The sequence below is a fragment of the Anser brachyrhynchus genome (genome assembly GCF_964034855.1).
Source record: "Anser brachyrhynchus genome assembly, chromosome: 1".
Classification (NCBI taxonomy): domain Eukaryota; kingdom Metazoa; phylum Chordata; class Aves; order Anseriformes; family Anatidae; genus Anser; species Anser brachyrhynchus.
The window spans coordinates 47,905,172-47,924,061 of NC_137694.1; the positions used below are offsets into that span (position 1 = coordinate 47,905,172).

Genomic DNA, 18,890 nt, shown 5'->3' on the forward strand with positions numbered 1-18,890 from the left:
TTTCCAGAGGTGGTGATGAGGCCGTCTTCAAGTCCCTGTGTAAAGGCAATTGTCTTTGCCTAAGCAGTAAAATGCGGTATCAGAAGATTACTGTTGGACCAGAATATAATGTAGAAACTGTAACCCAGCACTTCAGAAAGCAGTTTTCAGAAAGTATACAATAGCCTCTCTTCTTCTGATAGGAAAAATTATCCTGGTAGGAAACTGAGATGATTCAGTAGAGCATAATTTCTTGGTTTGTGTCACACAGCATATGAAACATTTTGTCTAGAGTTGCAAATGGTGGTTTTCAGTGAAATAAACATATTAATTCCAAAGCATGGCAAGTTTGTTTATTTCTTTGTGAGTATTTGAAAGACTAATTATAAAACCTCTCTTTAAAATCCACTGTGATGGATTGCTACATTGCTTTAAATACAGTATTTTGTAGGACAATTCAGGTGACCATTTCTGAACAGACTGAAGAAAGCAGTGCTTTTCGGCAGTGTTATATAGTACTGTATGCTAAACATCTTTGCGATATGACTCACTTTTTGCAGGTATTTATAGATATCAGAGCAATGTATATATTATTTGCAACAGGAGTTCTGGTTTTATTCAGCAGTGAACAGATTTAGTTTCAGAAGGAATTAGGTGCTGGTGCATTGAATTGGTATTACTGTAATTTCTAATTTCTAAGTCACTGCCCTAATTTTGTGTGTGTGTGTGTGTATATATATACGTATATAAATATATAAAAGTTCCTTGTCTGAATAGCTTCTGCTCTTTGGAGTAAAATTTCAGGTTTTACTTGTTAACATGCTTTACGTTTAGTGATTCAAATAGACCCATTCTAGGTTCTAGTCCTTTTAGATAAGGAATTCCTTTCTCAGAAGGCCAGTACCTTCAAGTGCAAGCACTGTTAGCTGTAACCTTGCTCCATTTGTTTGGCTTTCCTTCCCCCAGTCCTCAGGCAAGGGCCGGGCCCTCTGCCTTCACCTCCTAGTTTTATCTCAAGATGAACTTGGCATGACAGTTACTTCACATGCACTGCCGGGTTATAAATAAAGCTTAATATGATTACGGTGACAAATACGTTGCACTGCCTCTGTAGTGAAGGCTTGATAATTCCAAAAAAGAAAGGGGAAAAAAAAAGCGCTGTAGTTTATCGCCTTTGTTGTTCAGCAGTCCGTTTTGCATCATTTGAAATCTTCACGTTATCTTTCTTCCCTCTGTTTCCTCTCTGCAGGGCTTCCTCCCTTTGCTCAGTTGTGGCAGGGGACGCAGGGGGCGATGAAATAAAGTTTGGGTTGGCTGCGTTTGTGGCCACTCTTTCATAGCGTGATCCAAAGCCCAGTGAGGCCGATGGACTTTGGATCAAGCCAGTAGAGAAACCAACCCCCCCTGCATTTGGAAAACATCCTGCAGGCTCTTTGAATGCTATATCTAGAAGTTAAATAAATGCTCTTAACTACAAGTGACATTCCTGTCTTATCTCCTGGTCCTTAAACCTGGCTCCCTGCTCTCCTTTCATTGTGTGGTCAGGGAAAAGCTGGGTTTGTTGATTACTTTACAGACAGCACTGCTGTTCTTTTCGTTGTACAAGTAGCTTTATTACACTCGGAGAAAATTCTTGTTTCATCCCATGGCAAAGCATATACTGTATATTGTGTGTGCATGAGATTTGGGGGGGGTATTATCATAATATGATGATGCATTTTGCATGAAGCTCTTCAAAAAGCCCCATTTGAGCTTTTGCCATTGTAATGCCATGTATCATTTCAGTGTTAAGCAATGCCCTAGGGTCAGGAAAACCCATAAGATGCAGCTGGTAGTTAACCTATGTGTCACTAGTCTGCACAGAGGATGTAAAACAGAGCATTTCCATATGAATAACGCCATCTGTTTTTTAACTCCCTTGCATTTAGTTCTCAGCCTCCCCCCATCGCAGCCATCGCCCTGTATCTCCTTTCAGTTTCTTGTCATAACTCTGCCCCGGCGCAGCCTTTGTGACCCAGGGTCACAGAGCAAGAAGCTGTCTGCAGCTCACTGATGTAATGAGGAGAGGGCAGGAGAAAGTTGAGACTGGAGTCTGACAAACCCTAAATAGTGCCAGATGCTGGGCTGATGAGATAGCCAGCGAGACCTGTAGTAGAAGACTTGTGAGTGTGTGAGCTTAATTTTTTTTCCCCCACTTTTAACCTGTGGGCCCTACAAACTTTCAAAGGCAGGTGTGGACCCCATGCATATTTAAGATGTCTCATCATCCCACGTAGGAACATGCTGTTTGGTCACCTTTTTCAGGCCACCTACAGATTGTGCATTCATTATCAGGTTTCAGCAGACTGCAGACTAAAAAGAGCTGTTATTTGGTGCCTGCTTTATGCCCAAATTCAAGCAAGAGATGACAATACAGCTAATTTGGATTTTCTTTTTTTGCAGTTTAGATAGTGTTATGTACTTGATTATTTTTCAAGGGAAATGCTAAATTACTAACCTTTTTGAAAATTTTGCTTGCATATGGTCAGGGAAGATGCCTTGCCTAACACGTACCCAGCTTCCTTATGGGTGCAGTCCTGGCCATACTGACTTGTATGGGGCCAAGGTTTTAATTCTAAATAGTTTAATGAGGACCAATTAGGTTGAGCCCTGTCCTGTTGAGAGCTGGTTATAACATAAAAATGCCACAAGATCCTTCAGCGATAAGTGCGGTTTTCCTCCTCCCTGTAAATGTTTTGAAGGTACCAGTGTTGTTTGGATGATCATTAACATTTGAAATCTTGTGGTTCCGATGTGTTGTTACAAAAGCTTTTTGTTAGATGGTCATTTTCCTGTAAGAGCTGCTACATACAGTAACTTTTTGTGACACTACATTTTTTTATCTATGCAGCATGTCTTCCTAGAAGGCACTTGTAAACCAGTGTGGTTTTAAAATACAGTGTTATGATTGCATTAGCTGATACAACACTTTTGCTTTTTGACCCAAATCTTAGCAAGAAGATACTCAAGGCTACCAATACCTTTGCAGATAAGAGCTTTTTCCCCCCCTGTAGTTTCCTTACGTATAGTATCAGCACATTTCTTAAGGGTGTGGTATAAAAATAACGAGTGACTTCCACAGCGTGCATATGGAGCAAGAGAGCAAAGCTCCAGCATCAAACCAAGGGGATTAAGGCTGTCCCACAGGAGTAAGTTGAAGCTGCAGGGAAACATAACCCAGATGGCACCCTCCTCGCCTTCAGTAATAGGGAGCAGGGCCTGGGATGTCTGCAGAGAACGCGCTCTTGTCTGCGCTGCTGCTTTGAAGGCTGCTGGCTCATGGTGGGGGTTTCTGTCCTCTTTGTACTCCGGCAGGATTTCCGGGACGCGGTGGCACATGCCTCTAGGCAGCTTGGGAAGCCAGTGATTGAGGACAGAATCCTGAATCAGATCCTGTACTACCTACCTCAGCTGTACGAGCTCAACCGGGACCTGCTGAGGGAGCTGGAGGAGCGATTGTCTCACTGGTGACTATCAGTGAAGGAACACCACTCCTTTGATGTTGTTAAAATTTATCTGTGGGGCTTGAGGGACTCCGCGTGACCGCGGTTTGACTCTTGTTTGTTTTTCATGGGCCTTGTTAAATGGCAGGGCTGACTTTGCAGGCACAGGAGATAATTTTCTGTTTAGCTGTTTTATTTGGCATTTAGGTGCATCCAGAAGCTATGCCAGCACATGTTTTTAGCAACCACACTTTTTTTTGTCTAAAACTTCAGTTTTAATTGAAAGCTCTTGTTCCTACATGTGCACGGGCATGATAAATGGACTGCCTTCATTAAAGGAACAGGAGGCTGTTCTGAAGATTGGTTTGCATTTTAAAGGTAGCTGAGATCTATTAACCAGCCACAGCACTGATTGACAGCCACGGTCCCATTGAAGTCCAGTCTCAATTACGCTGGTGGGTGGATCTAAATCACCTAAAGAAAGCATACAGACAAAGGCACTGAAATGGGTAAATGCTCTAATCCCATGCTTCCTATTAAGGGATAAAGACTGCATTTTGAAGATTGGAGATCCATTTCCTCAGAAGTCCAGCTCGTGTTAATGTGTTCAGATGGTTCAAGACCTTTTTAAACAGACTGTATATCAAGTGGTTGTAATCTAGCCTTAAACTAGTGTGTGGAGGTGTGCTGGTAAGATTTTTCAGAGTAGCTAAAGAGCCCAATGCCTATCTGCTGGGCTGTAAGCTTTTTGTTCAGAAATAAACTGGCACATCTTACTGCTAAGACCAATGTGGTGCTGTAAGGTTAGGATGTACACACTTCTGTGCTCTTACTGCTCTGTTCTTGTTTCTAGGCTTGAACATCAACGAATTGCTGATATATTCGTAAAAAAGGGTCCCTACTTGAAGATGTACTCAACTTACATCAAAGAATTTGATAAAAATGTTGCACTGTTAGATGAGCAGTGTAAGAAGAACACAGGTTTTGCTTCAGTAGTGAAAGACTTCGAGGTACTGTAATCTTTTTTTTAAAGATATGTTCCTATTTTGTGACTTTCCAGCAGTTGTAATCTTCCATAAAGCTTTAGACAACGTCCTCTATTTTCTCTGAGCCTTGGCTTGAGACTTAGGGTGAAAGTGGAAAGAAATTCAGATTTTGTAAAGTAACTAATGATGTTGGCTACCACTGTGAGATACAGTAAAGGACCTTGATTTTCAGAAAATTCATCACTTGCTACAATTATATCAAAGGCATATTAACAAAATCACTAGCTGCTTTTTTTTTTTTTTGGTTTTGTCTTCTGATTATACTATGCAATGATTAACTATCTTATTTTAAGCAGGTTGATCTCTCCACCACATTATAGGGCAGTAGCTTACTCACGGCAATCATATTTCATTTCATTTGGAAATACAGAAAAAGGATTCTTCTACTCTGCATATTTCTTGAAGCTTTTAAGCCTAGTCCATGTAACAATCAGATGAAATCTGATTCATGTCACTAAAAGCATTGCCAGATTTTTACATAATTCCCTTAAATCAGAGGGGAGGTGCAAGCTTCCTCAGAACATGATCCACACAACCTGTGAATTTACTTCCTATAAGGCAAGTTTCCCCTTGGGTAATCCCTGCTCTGTTTGCTTACAAGTCCTTAAAAAGGCTACTTACAGTAGGCAAAGGAAGAGCTTTAGGTAGAGTGAGCAAGTACAGGAAGAAGAAAAGAGGTCTTTTTAAGGACTGTGTTTCTGATACCCATTATTTTGAATGCAAATTCAAGATAATTAAAAATTTTGAAGCGTGGGTCTTTTTATTCTGTGTTATCTTTAGAGGTTTGGATTAATTAAAACTTCTTGAGTGAACACTGCGCTATTCTCTGCTTATCTGTCTAATGGACATCAGCAGCAGCTACAAATGAGCGAAAAATGGCGTTTCCCTTATTTCTGGGAAGATTCACCCTTCTTCCTCATAAGCAAAAGAACCTGTTTTGAATCCACAGAAAATATGAATGCTTATTGATGTCTTTTAACTCATGATTAATTTTGCATGCATCTTCCACACAGGGAAATGCTTGTTGTTTGGTGCAGTGTGACACTACAGTAGTCACACCTTTAAGATAAAGCTTATCTGATATTATCGGTAACTCTTTGTAGTGATGTTTTCTTTTACTGGAACCCTTGACTACCACAGGATTGTTGCTTATTTTGGATATTTCTTTCAGATGAGCCCCCGCTGTGCTAGTCTGGCCCTCAAGCACTATCTGCTTAAGCCAGTTCAGAGGATTCCCCAGTACAGACTCCTTTTGACAGGTAAAGTCAAACACATTTACACGCTTAAGAAGCCAGTATTCATGTGTCCCAGGAAACGTGTTTTCAGGCAGTTGTATCCATCTGTAAAGCATGTTTATCTGACTTCAGATACGCGAAGCTTTTTTTAAAATATGTCGTGAGTTTAAAGCCTTTCTTTGTTAATACTGATTGCAACAAGGTACACAAGTGACATGCTAATATTCCCAACACTGGTGTGTGTTCTCTGATGGTACATTTGGCGCTACTTGGAAAACATGAAAGTGTTGGTGGTTATTTGTTTGTTTGTTTCTGTAGTAATAGAGCCAGTAATTTCCTTAGAGGGTTGGTTGGAAAGCTCCTCTTTTTATTTATTTTTTTAAAGAAGGAAAAAATAGTATGGAAATCTAGAACTAGGAGAAGGAAGTGAAAGATACATCTACACAACTGTGAATTTCTCCTGAAAATAGCTTTTCCATTTTTCCACTGCTCAGGTGTTTAGTCTTTAAAAACAATTCTCTTGTAAAAGCAGAAAGTGTGGTTTTAGTATACCTTACGGGTAAGTGCTTGAGACTTGTTACAGGAGCATTGTAGGCTGAAGAGCTGGTTTGGGACTAGGAAATCTGGGCTGGCTCTATATCCTGCTTTGGCATTGGCGTGTTTGGGTGACCTTGAGCAAGTCATCTCCACGATGCACTACTTTCTTTTCTGTAAAAGAAAGGCAATGATACAGGCCTCCTTTGTGAAATATTTCGAGATGCGTTTGTTGGAAGAGGGGGATGGCTCCTGTAAGGATTTGGAAATACTTAAGGCATTGTTTTTGAAAGCCATTGCTTTTTGATGAGCTATTTAAAAATAGCCTCTGTTTGTGTAGTAACTGCAAAATAAAATGCTCCGTGACCCTTTGTTTGGCTCTAGCAGCTTGTTGGCATTTCCCCAGCAAGTACTTAGGCTAGTGATGCTGTGGGAGATACAGCCTGAAGTGTTATACAGAAGTTACTAAGTTATTAACCTGGACTGTTTTCTTTTTAATCATCTCATGAAAGTCTTAGGTGGGGGGAAAAAGGGTGAAGAGCCTTTATCAAATGGACTGTTTGTAGGGGAAAATCTTAATGCCTTTTAATTGATAAAATAAAACCATGAAAAGGCAATTGGGGAGTTGCTTTATTTTCAAAGGATACTGACTCAGGGCATTGTGTAGGCTTGTTATATATTCCTAAATCAGTGCAGATGCTTTGGATAAGTTCAAAGGCTTTAAATAAAAAGGCGGAACAACAGAGCAGGATGGAGTAAATGCCTATGTCAATATACAGAGCAAAGCAAGAGACGTCAGAGGTGAATGGCACTGAAACAAAACTATGAAGTAGAAGGGGAATTCTTCGTAACTAACTGTCATTGTGGCTGGAACCAACTGTTTTAGACAAGTGACAATATGCCTAAAAATCTCATCCTGTGTTGATGGTGGTTGTGTGGAAGACCGCAGTCCTGCAGCCCTGTTTGTGGAAGTCCACAGTCCTGCAGACCTGGCTGTGGCTGCCCAGCTTTAAGTACATCTGTAAATACAAGTGCTATTGACATGAATTGGATTGCAATGCTGGCTGCTGATTTAGAGAAAATAATTTTGTCTTGTCCTGTAGGAGAAATAAAAGAGATCAGACTAAGAATTTAATTATGCTGGGCCAGGGGGCTATTATTTTGGATCTGCTTCATTTTCACTCTGTTCAATCTATCATGCCATTTCATGTTGTCTTCTGTATTCCTTGAGATTCTCACTCTCCTATATCTCAGTGGACGACCTGTCTGTTTCGTTACCTTCAAGCAGCTCTGTGTAATATTGAGTAATCTCTGTATAAACTTGCACTGCAAAGCCTTTGGAGGATATACAAAATATTTGGATCTCTTGTTGGAGTGGGCGAGACAGCAAGTAGGCAAGCAAGACAAGAATGGGCAAGAATTGCAGTATTGCAGCAGCAGTCCCAGCCAAAGACAATGGGCGTCTGTGGGCAATCAAGCAGGGGGCAGTGGGTAAGAGTGGAGGAGTGAAAATAATCCAGGAAATGAAGCTGCAAGGCCTGAGTCAGCAGGGATTTCTTCCTATTTAGATGCTCTGTGTCAGTGGGACAGCTTTGTACTAGTAACCTGCTGCTACACAGTCACATCACAAGATGGTTGCTGTGCTTTGAAGTGTAGTCGCTTTTATGCTAACAAAAGCAGGAGCAGGTGGACTTGTAAATCAGGCAAGGAGAGGCAGAGCTCAGCTGTATTTCTGTTTAATTATCCAGCTTCTCCATTCCAGCAAGCGAACTTCCACTTTTCCACATGCTATGCCTGAGCTCTTCTACAGCAAATATTAGATGGCTTGTTGGGGAGGTTAATAGAGGCCTCTGGTTTTTAACAGAAAGAAATGAAGGAGAAGTGATTCTCTTCTCCTGAAAATCACTGATTTGAGTTGAAGAGACTTGTACAATATGAGCAGGCTCTTCAGTGTCATATGATAAGCCTCCTCTTTTTTGCAACGTAGGATTTGCAGAGAGAGATAGTGTCTTTTATTATCCTCGGCTGAGGTCTAGTGAAGGGAGGCTGAGGGAGACTGAAAAATTAGCTTTAGAGCACACTGCTCTTTTGCAGCTCAGAAATAGAATTGTCAGACTTGAGGCCAATTACATGTTGAGAACAATCGCTTTGAGTTTAACTTAATTAATTCAGACGATTTGAGACAAGAAGTAGTTGGTGAGGCAGAATAGAATTTTTATCAAGAGCAGAAGTGATAGCCACTGGCCCCCAGCAAGAAGGAAAAGAGAATTATGGGCCTCCGTCAGGAGGAAGCATGGCAAAGGAACATTTTGTAATAAATCAGTTCTTGTGTGCTTGTGTGTTGATTTTTGCTGTGTTTTGGGGTATCTAGCAAAGTCATGAATTTTATTTTTTAAGTCTGCCTTTTTGAATATTTAAGGTCTGCCCTGGAAAAAAAAGGAGTAGTGGGTCAGACAAAAACTGGTCTGTTTTCTATTAAAAATCCTTCGTTTGGTAATGTGGTTCTTCTGTTTCTCTTGAAGTGGTTTGCGTGAATTAGTCCTGGTACACAGCAGCGTGCTTGTTTACGTGAAGCCAGTCATTGTGTTGCATGAAATGCATTATTTGGGTAACCAGTGGTTTTGGATGGGTTTTCTGTTATTGTGGAGATGAGTTGATAAGTTTTGTATTTGTTTCTCTGGGATGGCCTATTTGTTGTGTTGTGATCAATGAGAAACTCCTTTGATTGTCCTGCAGCTGGGAGGTTGCTATCAGTTGCTAAACAGAGACTGTGCCTTGCTTAGGTGTTAGACCTTTGTCTCATTTACAATGTTGTAACGCTCTTTCAGCACTCTCTAATTTTAAAAATCTTTCCACTTATTCTCCTGCACAATCTCAACTTTAATTTTAGCATTATAACGGTTGTACTGGTTTTTATTTATGGATCATCTCTTAGTTCTGTGTTATACTAAAGCAGATCCGTTCTTGTAGCCTGCTGTCAGACTTGTCCCCCAGGCATACAGTTTATCTCCTTTATGTTTAAACCAACAGAAGGAAAACTCAGTGCTAAGGGTATGACAGTATCCTTAGCTTTATTATTATTATTATTACAGTCCTCGCTTTATTCTGCAGTTGTGGAAAGCTGTTGGCAGCATCTATGTATCTCATTTATGTTTTTTATTCCTTTTGCTAGACTCAAGTCAAATAGTAGGAAACAGGTGAAAAATTAAGGTTCTCTGTTATACATTTACACTACTTAAGTGGAATTTCTTTTACTGGTCACTTTTTTTTGTGTGTGTGTGTCCAAGAAACCAGTGTCTCTTGTAGAATAACTTTATCTTTGAGTAAAAAGTTTGAACAACTAAAGTACATTTCAGAGGAGGAAAAAAAAATTGGCAAAGACTGCAGATACCATTCCACCTTAATATTTGACTTCTGTATTTGTTTTATTAAGGAATATTTTTGCTAAATCTTTACTGTAATGCTATTCATGTCTGTGAAATCCTCTTGTCCACGTAGTTTAAGCCAGTACCTCCAGAAAGTTGTTGCAAGCATAGAATTTCCAGTGTGTGTATGCACAGAAGAGACTAAAATAATCTGTTCTGTTGCTTCTCTGAAACTGAGTTTTAGCTATGAACTGAGGTCAACTTACCAGATAAATAAAAAAATCAAAATTATGTATTTATCACTTTCAGGATTTTACAGTTGCAAGGTTGTTTTTTTTTTCTTTTTTTTTTTTCAGTCTTGTATACAAGAGCTGCCTTCCTTTTTGAATACAGAATTTTAAATGAATGCAGTTATGTTAAAATCTTTCTAATCTTCCCTGTATTATACACTGATGATATGATTTAAAGTGCTAATATATACCCATCGGGGAAAAAAAAAAAAAAAAAACGAAAGAAAAACTGAATGATGTAAAGCATTGTTCTTTTGGAGAATATGTCGTAAGGCCTGAATATGCCAAGAAACAATTAGTTCTCGTGTTGGGTCTCTGATTTTAAGTTTCCAGTGCTGTTACTTTGGATATTAAATTGGATGTCTCCAAGTACTAGAGACAGTTTCTTGGGATACCAGAGGTACATTTGCAGATTAGTAAATTGTACCCGCCTGACCTCTTGTTCCCAATTTGCAGAGAAGTGAGTTCGTGGTCGTCAGCTTTAAGAAGCTGTTTGTGTACAAGCTGTAGGGACTCATCCCTTTATACTGGGAGGTGTCTGCTGGAGTCCTTTCTTCTGGCCCTGATGATGATTGAGTTGCAATTGTAGAGCTTTAACTTGCCTGCTTTATGGGGGAGCCCCGAAGATGCTCTGCCTGGGTAGCAATGCGCAGCTCCTACCTGAGGGCACTATCGGCTGGCAGGGCAGGAGAGGGCAGCTGCTGGTGTGTGTGTGAAATGGGTTCCTCCAAGTTAAGCCAAGTTAAAAACAAGGTGAAGTCTTCTCAGTCCATTTTACAATACCTCCTGTTGATTCTTCTCTTAATGCCAGTTTGTTACAAATATAACCTAAGGTGATAAAAGGTGAATTCGTTTTTAATGGAATATGTGTCCACCTAAATACCGCACTTGAAGGTCTGGTAGCTCCTACAGCAAAAGATTTGGAGACATGTGACAGATGCAATACTTACGGAGTGTAGAAAGGTTTTGTTGCCATGTCAGGCTTTTATGAAAGACCAGGCGTTGGCCGGTGTCTGATAATGATCAGCCAAGACTTGAAGTGGAGCAGCAAGCTGTGGGTGTTCCCATGGCCCAGCCAGGCAGACCTCCCAGCGCTCCCACCCCCTGCTTCCTTGCAGGAGACCCCAGCAAGGCCCTGCTCCTTCACCCCAACCTGTTCTTCGTGCTTCTCTTGGATCCTCCCTTAAGTCCTTGCCAAAAAATAAAACATCAGTGCCAAATACTTTTCTTCCTGTAGTTCTGTTTTTCTCAAAGCTTTCATTAGCTGACAAGATTTCTCACTCTTCGTAGTGTTTCTATGGCAGAAACATATTTCATAATTCCCTTTTTTGCATAAGGAAACCATTACAATATGCTGAGCAGTCTCTGAGGGGCATGCATTAAGCAAGACGTCTTATGAAGGCAGGAACAATTGGCTCCCGATCTTTCGTGAGTGAAAGGATGAATCTGGGTAGGGCAAGCAGATGGGATCGAATTATTTCCCTCCCACTTGAAACTTGTACAACTGCTAAGCTAGAATTGAAGGCTTCCTAGGTCAAGTATGATCAGCTTTCTCTAGATCTGCCAGAATCTGAACACCACATTTAAAAGGTAATTATAAATTAGTATTTGTTGATATTATCAATCTAACATCTGAAATTACTTTGAAAGTTTCTGATTGTGTTTCTTTCAATTTTAAGTAGTTCAGAGCTGTGGATTGAAGAGAATAGATTGACTTTTTACTGAGGATATATAGTCGCCTTTGACAGGATATGGTACTTTCTGGTGAACCGGACACTGGGCCATGGAATGGAATCTCAAAGGGAATGTTTTCTCATACAGTCAGACATTTGGAGTTAATTTTAGATGCGTAAAGTAGATGGAAAAACTACCACGACTTGGGTGGATCGAGGGTGCCATCTCGTGGTTGAGGAACTAAATTTAGATTTGAAACCAAACAATGCCTATTTGAACATTTGAGGTGGGCTATAATACCTTTTTTATTGAGAAATATTGATCATAATCAGATTTGCTGTATTGGGCTACTTTTTTCAGCTCCTGTAGACGAGTTAAGGCTCAGGCAAATATCTATAATCTTTAAACTTTCTTGTGTCAGCTTAAATGTAAATGATTGCAAGTATGTACTTGTCTTTCACCTGGTTGTTTTGTTCTAGAATAATATGTGCAACATATCATTTGCCTTTGGAGCAGGTCAGTGCTCCTGACTTCTCTTCCCTAGGCAAGATATCATTATATACTTTCAGTGTGGAAATGCTAGTTTTCCTCATGCTATTACTTGGACAAATTTAAAAGTTTAAGTATCATAGAACCATAGAAGACCTTTGTGGCATAGGTGTGTCTGAAAAGCAGATTGCTAGGAAAATGTTGGTTTTGACTGATTTCCATTGCAGTTTATTTCTTTTTTTTTCTTTTTACAGATTATTTAAAGAATCTTTTAGAAGAGTCTGCAGACTATAGAGATACTCAAGGTAAATGTCTCTTTAGATTAAAGAAATAACAGGTCATGTAAATATCTTAAAGTTTCTAAGTTTTAAATGCGTGCAAAACACTAAACTGATAAGTAGATATGTTTTCTGTTTAGTTCTAAGTTTCTCAGCAGGGATACTGAAAGATTTAAAAACTTTTTTTCAAAAATGTTTGGAGCTTACAGTGATAAGTGGTATCAGCTCAAAGCAAGAGATGAGTGAAGTTCTCAAAGCAGCTTAAGCAGGTATTTTGGGCAGCGCTACTGAAGGAGACAGTCCTTGTATCCCCTGGCCTTTCATGACAGGCAGTCCGGTCCCCCAGCTGCTCTCCCCAGCCCTCTGAGCCTTTGTCTGTCCCCCTTTGCTTTTGTGCCAGGACAAGTGCTTGATAAAAAAGATCAGGGAGTTCTGCTGGTTTATGTTTAACTTGAGGAGTTCTCCAGTTTGACTTGTCACAAGTTGCACAAACACTTTTGCTTGCACGTGCAGGGAAAGATGATAGAAGGAAATGAGAAGGAACAGTTGGAGATGGAGGAGAATAAGTCTACATGTTTCATGCTAATTTGGGGTTAAGCTGGTTTAACTCGATAGTAGCAACGCAGTGCACATTCATACTGTTTTCCGTCTTCCCTGTGTGCTCCTCAGCAGAACTAGAAATGCTCCCAATGTTTCCATTTCATTTGTGTGAGCCCCTGTCATTTCTGTCATTTATTTCATTCTTTTTGGTGACATTTGTGCAAACCCTTTATCTTCAGGAGGATTGCACAGATCTAGCTGGTTGGACTGCACTAAGTGAGTGCCTTTGATGCACTGAGTTAGGTTCACTTTCTTACAGCTATCTCCTGACACAGTACCATAAAAATAATGAATAATGATTCTTCTTAAGACCTTTCCACATATTTGTTTATTAGATTGCAATGAAACTATAAGCTGAAAATGCTTTAAAAGGTAACTTTTTCACAGACATTAAAGTTTCTCTTGCACATCATATGGCTGTGAACAAGCTAATGCTTGCGCTGCATGGTAAACAATTAACCACTTGAAAAGTGAGCAACTTAAATATGTTTACATCACATTTTCTTGTGCATTCTCCAGCATCTGTGTTTTTTATAGTGGTACTTTCCATATAATTTTTCTCTCTCTGCATATATTGAAGATAAAAGCAGAAACTTAGTTTTAACAATGACAACGTTAATTTTATGCATTTGACATGTTTGGTAGTCAATCTTTGAAACTGAGTAAGTAAATCTAATCTTTACTCACCAAAATCTTTCTTATGATAATTAAGTTCCTTCAGACTTTGCTTTGTTGTGTAATTCCATGGAGGGAACTTAAAAAAAAAATAAAATAAAAAAAAGACAAAAGTTTGGTTATGATTAGCATTCTTGGAAAAAACAACACAATTCTTCCTGATGACCTTCATTTTAATACGTTACTCCAGCTAAGTGATATAAAAAGTGGAATGTTCTTCCCTTCCAAAAAGCAGTTTTGTTTATGGACTTTTTGACCCTATAGATTATTTTGTTTTGTTGTTTAGATTTGTTTAGAATCTTGGCTCTATTAGTAGCCCTGAGATCTTGTAACTTTCCCTTGAGTAACCAGCAAATTTCCTGTAACATTCTTCAGTCTTTTCGAAGTCAATGAGTACAATTTTAAGTTTTAATAGATATAATAGCTGACAGATGAAGGAAAGTATAACAACAACAATAAAAAATCAGGTACTCATTCCTATCTTGTGAATTTAGCTAAATTTCCCTTAACTTTATTTTCTTTCAAGCTGATGGGAACTGGAGACTGTTTTGGCTGGAGCAGCTCCAACATTTCCTAATAGGAGACCACCAGCTATTTTTCAGCAGACTCAGTTAACATCATGACATCTATATCTAAACTTAATTTTTGATCAAATGCGTGATATGTGTTGTGGCTTTTTAACTATTTGACTCCTATATTTGCATTGTCTCATTTCATGAAAATCTTGAACAAAATTTCTACTTAGATTGACTTAGGAGATTTTTATTCACGCTTTGGTTTATTTTTTTATATGGCTTCATGACCTGAACCCTTCAGTTCAGAAATCTGTATCTTTTAAACTAATTTCTTTCTTAATATGATCTCAACAGTAAGGGAAGTATGAACACTCTAAAGTACTAATACTGTAAAGATATTAAAAAAAAAAAAGTGAGGCTTTGTTTTTAACTGGTTTGATAGGCTTCTCTGAGTACTTTAAAGTAAATGTACTTCCTTTTTTTGGGGTGTTTGCACTTGAATTACTCAGAAGGTGCTAAATGCTGTAGAAATTACATTTTATCAGAGCAGCTGTGCTTGCTTTCAATTAATTGAGTCTTTTTTTTTCCTACATAAACAAATTACAGGTTTTTGGATAAGATCCTTAGATGGGTTCTATGTAATATACACAGTTGCTGCTCAGTAGCTTACATAATCCTTTTATATAACCCCTTTTTGCAGTTGCACTTAAATATGTATTTCAGTTGAGTTGCTAGTTATTAAATATCAGTACTTAATAAAAATCCCTCGTCTTTCATAACTCTTCTATTTCTCTTTTGCTTCTGGTATTGAAAGTTTGAAGTTTAGAAATTTGAACTTTATCCTGTTACCTTGAAGTGCAACAAAACTAAAGGCAGATGAAAGAAATCACAATTTTTCTAGGTAGCTTCTTATGACTCGCACTGGAGGCAGTTGTGTAAAATGGAAAAAGCTTAATTAACTTCTGTATAGTCTCAGTTAAAATGTTGTTTATGCTTCTGCTGTAAGCAGAGACACTGAAATTAAAATGATCCTTTGTGTGAGAAACTACAACTCGATTTTGCTTGTAGACTGGATGAGCTATAGGAAATGATTGACACTGTGACTGTTAGCTGAAGCAGTAACTTGCTAGGGCACACCTGTAAAACCATGATTGAAAGCTTCTGGGATGTATGGGAAGTGTTCTTGAATGTAGTGACTTTTCAATCATGTCCTTGAATCTTGCCACAGTGTCGAAGGGGAATATTGTACCTTTCCATAATACCAATTCTAACTGATCTGTATAATAAAAACATTGTTTCTTCATCCTTCAGATGCTCTAGCTGTTGTCATAGAAGTTGCAAACCATGCCAATGACATCATGAAGCAGGGAGTAAGTATTTTGACTTGGGAAGCTGGCTGATTAAAGCTTTTTCTATTATTTTAAAAGAAGAAAAAAAAAACAACACATGAATTCAAGGGCAATTTCTTATCTTTTTGCCTTTCTTTTCTCCCTGCAGGATAACTTTCAGAAACTCATGCAGATTCAGTACAGTTTAAATGGACACCATGAGATTGTACAGCCAGGAAGGGTAGGTCTTCTAGATGACCTTAAAATGACTGTAATAAAAGTGCAGTACAGATGATATGCAAGCAAAGTACAGAAGCTGACACACATTGAGGAGAAAAATGGTCTATCATTTAATTATTTGATGTTGACAGTGAAATGATTACTGCCTCCCCATATGTATAATTTTATTTAGTTATTTTTGGGAAACAACATTTTTCTGATGAAAACTTATGATTTTTAGAATATGATTCTCTGCAAGATCTTGCAGGCATTTTTTTTCCCTGAAGCTTAATGTTTTATTTGTCGTGGTTTCAAGTGCAGCATGGAAAACTAAGGCAGCTAGTTGGTCTTTCTAGCTTTTAGAGAGACATAAAGATGAAGAGCCTTTTTCAGGAAGGGAACCATGAATCCCAAAAGTTCTGCAGCAGTTCAGGTGTAAAAATTAAAAATATATATAATAGTAATAACAAAAAAGAAATACATCAGCTGATTGGGACAGCTTGTGCCTTGAAAAGATAGGTCTTGAATTGCTTGTTTTAATTTGCTAGGTATTTTTGAAAGAGGGAACACTGATGAAGCTGTCTCGGAAGGTCATGCAGCCACGAATGTTTTTTCTGGTAAGATGGTGTACTTACTGCTCTGTGCCTAATGACGGTGTAATTTTAAGTGGTTGAAAGGTTGTACCACAAAGATAAGTAACTAGCAACTTCAGATAGGGGAAAAAAATGACCATTTGTTGCTGTTATACTTCTTCAGTCCAGTTTAGGGAGATCATCTGTTGCATATACGATAACGTTTTAATAGAAAACAAGTTTCTTAATAAAAAGTACTGTTTTGACCAATGCTTGTTTAAAATTTGAGCAGGTTGTGAGAAGGCGTTATCTGAGGTATTGGGAAAACTACAACTACTCTATCCCAGTTAGTTATACCAGATTGTAAAACCTACGGTTCAGCTGCTGATACTGCACCTTCCCTCCTTCCTCTTCTCCTTTGCTCGCATCCCAAGCGGAGCATAGCACTGAGCTGGAAATGAAGTGCTAGCTTCTTTTCCTGTTCCTGCTGCTGTTTTGTTTTGAAACCTTTGTGCCTCTGAAGTTTGTTTCCACTTCAACCTTTTGTTTCTTTCCTCTATTTAGATAGTAAAGCAACTGTTGCTGTATGTAACTTGTGGCATTATTGGCCCACAGTCTTGCCTGAAATCTGGCTTTTGGTTACTGTAGTACAAATATTTTCCTAGGCAGTCTCAAAGTATGTATTCTAAGCTTGGAAGTGTCTCTCTTATGCTCTGGAGATGACTTTGTAGCACACAGAGCACTGATATATTAAGCAGTGATTTTCATAGGTCATGTTGTGAAGATGTAGTAAGACTCATGAAACCTTTGATTATTTTGCAATGAAGCTCTTAGCAAAATCTCATGAGACAGTTCAGTCTTCAGGTCTGTGTTTATGTTCAGTAAATGAAGTCTGGATCCACGCATTGAACAACACAGGAAATAAAACATCTTAATAGCTGTTCAGTAAGTGTATCAAATAAAGCCAAGTCTGGTAGAACAGCAAATAAACAGTAGATGCACGCTTGAATTGTTTTCATTCATATGGATAAGTTTGTCCATATAATCATAAATTGCTAATTTTAATTCTGCCATCTCCTAGTTTCTGGAATGTTTTTCTTTGTTGGAAGGGTTAATTCTAATATACTTTAAAAGTAGTTTGTTATACAATATAGTTGTGTACACGAGAAACATTTCTGTCCTTTCTGACAGCCTGTTCTTTGACATCCGTGCACTGTTTACTCATTGCCAAATATATATTTACACAAGGAAGGATATAAATAGACACCTATTGTTATCTAAATTAATAACATGAAAATGTTTCTTGGGTTCTAAGTGGAATAATAGGATGTAGAAGATGCCCTCCTGGACAGTTGATCTTAGTGCTGTATGAATTTTATATTTTCTGTAAAATGCATCTGAAATTATCAGTCTCTAAATAGTCTTTAGTCACTAAAATGTATTGCTTCTACATTACAGTTTAATGATGCCCTGTTGTATACTACTCCAGTTCAGTCAGGGATGTATAAACTCAACAACATGCTGTCCTTGGCTGGAATGAAGGTGAGTCGCTTGCTAAAATAAGTATTTTTCTAAATGTGTTTAAACTGAGGTCTTAAATTTTCAAAAGGTAGCTATGTTTATTGTTGGAAAGTGGTGTTAAAAGATGCTTTTGTTACAGAGCAGTCCTGCAGGCATAAAGTTTCTTCCATAATATCGTCTGTGGGATTATCGTCTGTGTTTCCCTAAACAACTCTGTTGTCACAGCATCATCTTACATGCCTTTCATCTGGTGCTGGCCTACTCAGAAGTAGTCTTGCCTACTTCTGGTTTTGTATTAAACTGCTTAGCTTTTGCCTTGCAAATGCTTTTTCTTGTCCACGCCCAGAGATTAGGTATCTCTGTCTGATAACTTTGATCTGGTCAATCAAATCTCCATGGTTTATAGAGATCTGTTAACCGCAAGGGAAGATACGGCTTTTGTTTCTGAGCCTTTGTGAAAAGCACCAGAATTAAACCCCGAACCCCTCTGGGTAGTGACAAGGAGTATGCATGCTGCGTGTTGACATGGTCTCTGACATGACAGTTGCTGGGAGAAACAAACCATCGCCTCAGGAATCAAGTATCTCATGTATCTCGTCTCTGGTCCTGTCAGGGAAGAGCACCAAATCCAGCTAGAGCACAGATCTGGCGCCCAGGCCTGAGCTTTCACAGGAGGAGCTGCAGCCTCTCTTCTGCCAGCAGATGTCTTGTGGTGGCTCAGATCCACTCTTAACTTTCCAAATCCTCTGTGTTTGAAATGTGGTAGCTCAAAAGGATCACCAGGGCAGTCTAGCCCATGGAGATATGGGGCAGATGCCCATCGTGGAGCACACCAGTGGCCTATATTTTGTGCTGCGGTGTGCTTTTTTGCGTAGTTGTAGAAGAAACTTACAAGGCACAGTGGGAAGTGTCTGGTAGCTCTTGAGCTTCATTCCCCTGTACACCTCCAGTGTTCCTGTGGTGCCACAGTGAAATAAAATGGTGGGCTCTGTGTAATCGTACTGCAGCCGAGCACTACAGGCTGGTGTATGTTCTCCTCACTGCGAGATCTTCTCTCTAATTTACCCCTTCTACAGTAAAAATCGAAG

At 39.0% G+C, this 18,890-nt stretch overlaps 1 protein-coding gene across 2 annotated transcripts in view; it reads left to right on the top strand.

The window, feature by feature from the left end:
* The window catches only part of FGD6 (FYVE, RhoGEF and PH domain containing 6), a 72,799-nt gene that overhangs the window by 35,879 nt on the left and 18,030 nt on the right, over window positions 1–18,890 (top strand). For both annotated transcript variants that reach the window (XM_080577458.1, XM_080577457.1), the window contains 8 exons: window positions 3,334–3,485; window positions 4,315–4,471; window positions 5,679–5,766; window positions 12,349–12,399; window positions 15,474–15,532; window positions 15,660–15,731; window positions 16,258–16,326; window positions 17,740–17,823. In XM_080577458.1, the coding sequence (XP_080433584.1) occupies window positions 3,334–3,485; window positions 4,315–4,471; window positions 5,679–5,766; window positions 12,349–12,399; window positions 15,474–15,532; window positions 15,660–15,731; window positions 16,258–16,326; window positions 17,740–17,823 (732 nt within the window). The remainder of the gene's footprint in view (window positions 1–3,333; window positions 3,486–4,314; window positions 4,472–5,678; window positions 5,767–12,348; window positions 12,400–15,473; window positions 15,533–15,659; window positions 15,732–16,257; window positions 16,327–17,739; window positions 17,824–18,890) is intronic.